Source organism: Chrysochloris asiatica, unplaced genomic scaffold (genome assembly GCF_000296735.1).
Source record: "Chrysochloris asiatica unplaced genomic scaffold, ChrAsi1.0 scaffold02963, whole genome shotgun sequence".
NCBI classification, from domain to species: Eukaryota; Metazoa; Chordata; class Mammalia; order Afrosoricida; family Chrysochloridae; genus Chrysochloris; species Chrysochloris asiatica.
Genome location: NW_006411481.1, coordinates 4,847 through 10,768, shown reverse-complemented (window position 1 = coordinate 10,768; position 5,922 = coordinate 4,847). Strand labels below are relative to the sequence as shown.

The 5,922-nt window shown below is 45.1% G+C and overlaps 1 protein-coding gene across 1 annotated transcript; it reads right to left on the bottom strand.

Annotated features, from left to right (window-relative positions):
- Positions 1–1,216: 1,216 nt before the first annotated feature.
- Positions 1,217–3,063, bottom strand: LOC102830596 (immunoglobulin lambda-like polypeptide 5-like). The gene is made up of 2 exons (XM_006878085.1): positions 2,934–3,063; positions 1,217–1,536 (listed from the first exon to the last, which is right to left on the bottom strand). The coding sequence occupies exons 1-2, from the start codon at positions 3,061–3,063 to the stop codon at positions 1,217–1,219; spliced, it is 450 nt and encodes a 149-aa protein (XP_006878147.1).
- Between the last annotated feature and the right edge of the window lie 2,859 nt (positions 3,064–5,922).

Sequence of the window (5,922 nt, the reverse complement as noted above, 5' to 3'; positions counted from 1 at the left end):
GAATTCAGAAGTAGTCTGTCTTTCCTTCTTAGTTGTCTTCATCTGAAAGCTCAGCTGAAATCTGTCCACCATGGGTGACCCTGCTGGTATTTAAAATACCTGTGGCATAGTTTTCAGAATCACAGAGAAAATCATCACAAGTCCATTGTGTGCCTGGGACCATACACTTTTTCACTTACTTCAATTTCACCAATGTCCCATTCTCAAATTGTGTGACATCAATCATCTCCATCCATCAACCTGTCCCTAACACTATTCACAACCTGATGTTACACATCAAGACTTCATGCTAGAGATCCCAACCCCATGCTGAGCTGATCTGATACCACACAGATTGGGACAAAACAGAGGACAAATGTGTGCAAAATATGTGCCTCATTCCTCAGATATTTCCCCTCAAATATTGTCTGTGGATACAACTGTATGGGACAGAGCAGTAATGGGGCTTCTTATGGTGGTGACAGGGTCAACTTGATTTGAAAAATGCTTAGTTACCTAATAGTAAACTCTTTCCCTAATGTAGGAATTATGTCTTTACTTAGCTATTTTAACTTCTGAGATTTTAAGAGATGGATGTATATGTGAATTTCTTCAAATATTTCCAGTACACTTAGGTGTTGGGAAACCCTGGATTATTCCTAAATAAACACTGTCTCCCTGGGTCCATTATGAAACCAGAAAATTGAGCCTCTTCTTGTGCTCAGAGCTCACTGGGAGACGGAACCATCCTAATTTCTCCCTGTTGTGATACTTGATACTCTGGGGCTACTCGTTCAAAAGACCTTTCCTTCAGTCTCTTTCCTTCTAGGTTGGACAAGAGCAGTATACCAGGGAAGTACAGGCAGGGACAGTCCCTACTGTGGTCAAGGTTCTCCCAGCACATAAAACTTATCCCACTTCCTTGCAAGTATGGGGGTGCTATAAGGGAGTAGGGCTTCCATGCAGGAACTACTTTGCCCCTTGTACAGGGACCCTCCCCAAAGACACAACCAGACACAAATGGGCATTGGACATATTGCATGATAAATGTCAAATCTTTATTGAGAAGAATAGGGATGGTATGGGATCTATTCATGTCTGAGCTGACTCAGGTGATAGCTTAGAGATATAGTGGAGAATTGGGGAAGGGTGTGTGGATAGGGAATCCCTATCCATAATCCAGCCCTTCCTGGCCCTCTTGGGTGTGTGTGTGTGGGTGGGGAGGGGAGATCAGGTCCTAAGCACACTCTGCTGGGATCACCTTCTTCTCCATGGTTTTCCCCTCATGTGTGACCAGGCAGCTGTAGCTGTCATGAGACATCCACTGAGCAGCCGTCAAGGTCAGGTAGCTGCTGGCAGCGTACTTGTTGTTGTTCTGTTTGGAGGGTTTGCTGGTCTCCACACTCTGAGTAATGGTGGTACCATCTGCCTTCCAGGCCACTGTCATGGTGCCCGGGTAGAAGTCACTGATGAGACACACCAGTGTGGCCTTGTTGGTTTTGAGCTCCTGAGAGGATGGCAGGAACAGAGTGACCATAGGCGAGGTCTTGGGCTGACCTGGTGGACGGAGGCACTGATGTGAGACTCAAGGATGATTCTGAATTGTTGGGAGTACCTTCTGCCACCCCCCATCACAGCTCTGGGTTGCTCATAGTGGACCCATATTTGTCCTCCTGTAATCTCTTTCCTTTCAGGGCTGCTAGAGAACAAGTTGTCAGCTCTTTCTAGAAGCCCTTTCCAAGTCATATTTTCTCAGTGACATGTTAAGCCCCTCTCCTCTGGTAGCCTCAGTTTCCCACTTGACTAAAACAGCTGTACCCACATTTCTGGAGTCTGAGTTTGGAAGCTGGCCACTGTCTTGTGCCCTCAGTCCCAGCCCCAGACCCAGGTTGGGGTGTTGCAGAAACATTGTTTTTACAACTTCCTTTAAAACCTTGCTGCATTCTTGGAATGCCTTCTGTTTTGTCCTACCAAGGCTTCTCCTAGACAGGGAAGACATCCTGACAGAATGTGTGCAGAAGTCCTGAGTGTTTGGGGTTGGGGAGCTCCTCTCACCCCTGTGGCCCAGTTCTGCCCAGCTAAGTGGTTCACTCAGTGGTCATGCAGACTGGAGCAGGATTCTCCCAGCCAAAACCTTCAGGGACCCTCCAGACTCTGCTCATCTTCCCCTCTCCCTACTGACCTGGTCACAGGATGTTTTGCCTGGATAGGTTTTTGGGGTGATTTGTCAATAAAGTAAGGGACAAAGGTGCCCCCTCAGAAATCTCTGAAAGACCGCTGATTTACCTGGAAGATAGAAATTCACTGAGCCCTCCTCACTGCCAAATTCACTCCACGGCAGAGAGCAACACCCTAGACAGGGGAGACACCTGACCTCAGAGGTTAAAGGGTTCTAGGACATGACAGTTCTCTGCCCAATGGGATTCATGAACCTGGACTTCAAGTTCCCACAGCCCAACCTTCTCTTCACCCTACATTGTTCTTTCCTTGGGCTGACTTCCTGCACCCCAGTCTTGGGTCACAGCCTCAGTCTTGTCCCTGGGCCTCCTGTGGGATAGCCTTGGTGGGATCCAGCCATCAGCCCAGACCCAGAGGCATATCTGAAATGTCTTTAAAGCCACCCAGTGCCTTGCTCAGGCCAGTATCTGGCCCCCAATTCTATACATAAGGCAGCATTACTTGTTCCTGGGGTTCAGCTCCCCAAGCCAAGACTCTTGGACTTACTACGCTGGTGCCTGGTTGTCAGACTCTGATGGAGGTGCTCCTGATATTGGGACCTCTCCTGTTAGAACCCCTGAGACCAACCTATCTCCCCTAAGTCCCTTGGAGAAAGGTAAAGGATGGTTCCTTATGGCTGGAGAGGGCAGGATACAAGAAACCCCTGAGAAAGAAAACGGATTTTCTAGAGAAAGGAGAAGGGCAGGCGTGGTTGAAAAGTTATGGGAGCCACTTACCTAGGACATAGAGGTGAGTCCCACTGCCGAAGATAAACCATGATGACGGAGACTCAGCCCAAAACTGGCCAGGCCAGCATCTGGGACCGGCACTCTGGGGCCCAGGCCATAGTGAGAACCTGCTGGGCATGATGGACAAAGGCTGTAGGGGGAGTGGTGGGGATGGTGACATCCCTTGAGGTAAAGACAAGCCCTTGTCTGACCCCATGCCTATTAATGGCCTGGTTCCCTTGCCCAATCCCTATCTGTTGTGGTATCTGTCTCAGTCACTACTGAATTCTTGGTGTCGACAGTGATATTGTACATGGTAGATGCTCCCCAAACACATGATTCACCATTTCTCTCGGGGCTCAGAGTGCTGGGGAGTGAAGCCTTAGTGATTCAGTCCTGCTTAGCCTTTCCTGGCCTCATTTACCGGTCTGTGACTCTTCCTTCCCCACAAGTTTCCACAGTCTACCCATGCTGGTTTCCTTCCAAAGCCCATGGAGACTGGACTGTTCCTGACTCATGGAGCTCATGTGGAGACTCCTCTCTTATTATCTCCATTGATTATAACTCAATTCCACTTCTTTCACGAAGTCTTCTCTGATCTCTCAGACCACATTCTTTCTATCCACCATCCTTCAATCTGTCCACCCACCCACCTGTCTATTCATTCCTCCATCTCTCCACCAACCCATGTATCCATTATTTGGCCACACATCTATCCATTCATCCATCCATCCAGTGATAGCTAAACTACTTATTTTATCTCCCAATATAGTTAATATGTCTGTTCTAGGTCCTACTTCATGTGTTAGGACACATAAGGGATTCCCTTGACTTTCTTCCTGAAACCTCTCAAGTTAAGGCCAACAAGGGCCCTATTATGGTCAAGCTGAAGTCCTTCCCTGTCCTTCCTTGTTTACCTGATTTGTCTGTGGGATGTGCCACTGTGGTAGACTACTTATTCCATAGAGTCTTTTCTCTTTGGTGTCTGAGACCTCACCCTTTCCTTCTACCTTTGTTGTTGTTGTTAAATGCCATCGACTTGATTCTAACCCACAGCGACCCTGTACAGGGTTTCTGAGGAGCAGCTCGTGGGTTTGAACTGCCTACCTTGTGGTTTGCAGTCCAGTGCTGAGCCTACAGCACCACACCAGGAGTCCTCCTTCTACCTGCCTTGCCTTTTTCCCATCCCTTGTTGACCCTTACACCACCACCCTGTGTCCTGCTCTCTTGTACTCTTTCTGGTCTCTCTGTACTTGACCCACAATTGCATACTCTGATGAGTTCCCAGAGTGTTTTGTGGACCTACTTCCAACCTGATCTCTCGGCTTGGCTCCAAGTTCATATATTTCTACATGAATGTTCTACAGATGGCTCAAATCCAACAGGCCCAAACTAAACTCATAACATTTCCCTGAAAACTTACCCCGCTCTAGTGTCCTCTCTTTAGCAAATGTCTCTCCAATTCTGTAGTCATTCTAGAATGCTTCACCCTCCTCAAGTCCCTCTGCCATAGCATACGAAGACCAATGTTAAGATTTCCTAAGGTCATAAATTCTTGGCATGTAATTAGTAAAATAAACACCCAAATTACATGCCAAGAATTTATGACCTTAGGAATTCTTAACATTGCCAATCTGATTTTATCTCCTAACATAACAATGATCATGAAGATTGTGCAGGACTGGGCAATGTTCTGTTCTGTTATACCTAAGATCACCATGAGATGGAACTGATTCAACAGCAACAAACAACAACAACAGCAGCAACAACACTCAAAGTGGTGATTCAGTAGTAGATCTCCCATGTGGGAGATCCAGATTCGATGGCCAGCCAATACATCTCAGGTACAGCCACTTGTCTGTCAGTGGAGGATGCTTGTTGCTTTGATGCTAAACAGGTTTTAGTGGAGTGGAAGAAAAGTCTGACAATCTGCTTCTAAAAATTAGCCAGTGGAAAACCTGTGAATCACAACCATTTGATCCCATTGTGTATGAGTTCACCATGAGTTGGGCAGCTAACAAACAGCACAATTTATTTAAATTGGAACATAACCTATGACATTGAGGCCAATACTTTCCTCCTTATAGCAGGTCATTTGGTTATTATCATATTTTATGACAGAAGGAGCCTTGGTGACACAGTAGATTAAGTGTTGGACTGCTAACTGAAAAATCAGCAGTTTGAATCCACCAGCCGCTTTGAGGGAAAAAGATGTCAATCTTCTGTAAAGATTGACAGCCTTGAAAACACTTCTTTACAAAACAGAATTGACTTGATAGCAGTGAGGTTTTTTAAGTATTTATGATACACATGTAGAATGCTTGAAAGAAAATTTAATATGATAGTCATGTATGTTATTGTTAAGTATGATCAAGTCAATTCTGACTCATAGTGACCTTGTATAGAGTTTCTGAGGAGCTGCTGATGAGTTTGAACTGCCTACCTTGAGTTCAAAATGACCTTGTAGTCCAGTGCTTATCCTACAGCATCACACCAGAACTCTGATACTCATATATATTCAACTCTTACTTCTGATTTAAAGAAAGCAAACATCCAGATATTAGTAAATTAATAATGGAAGGCAACCTCTTTCATAGAGCATCTCCCAGAAACTTACAGCAATCTTTATACTTAAAGGCAAAACTTTCAAGAGGCAGAAACATAGCAAGGCTGCCCACTCTCACTTTTATTATTCAACATATGCTGGATATTTAGTATTAAAATTCAATGGCATGGAAGAAGGAAAGCTTGGGACATTCTAAAAATTAGAAACTTACATGCATCAAAGTATTTCACCAAAAGAGTAAAAAGGGTGTACCACAGAATGTGAAAAAATATTTTGCAATGACATATCAGACAAGGGACTAATTTAAAATCTATAGGAAACTACAACACCTCTACAAGAAAAAGACAAGTAACCTAATTAAAAAATGGGCACAGGACATGAACAGACACTTCACCAAAGAAGACATTTAAGCAGCCAATAAGCATATGAAGA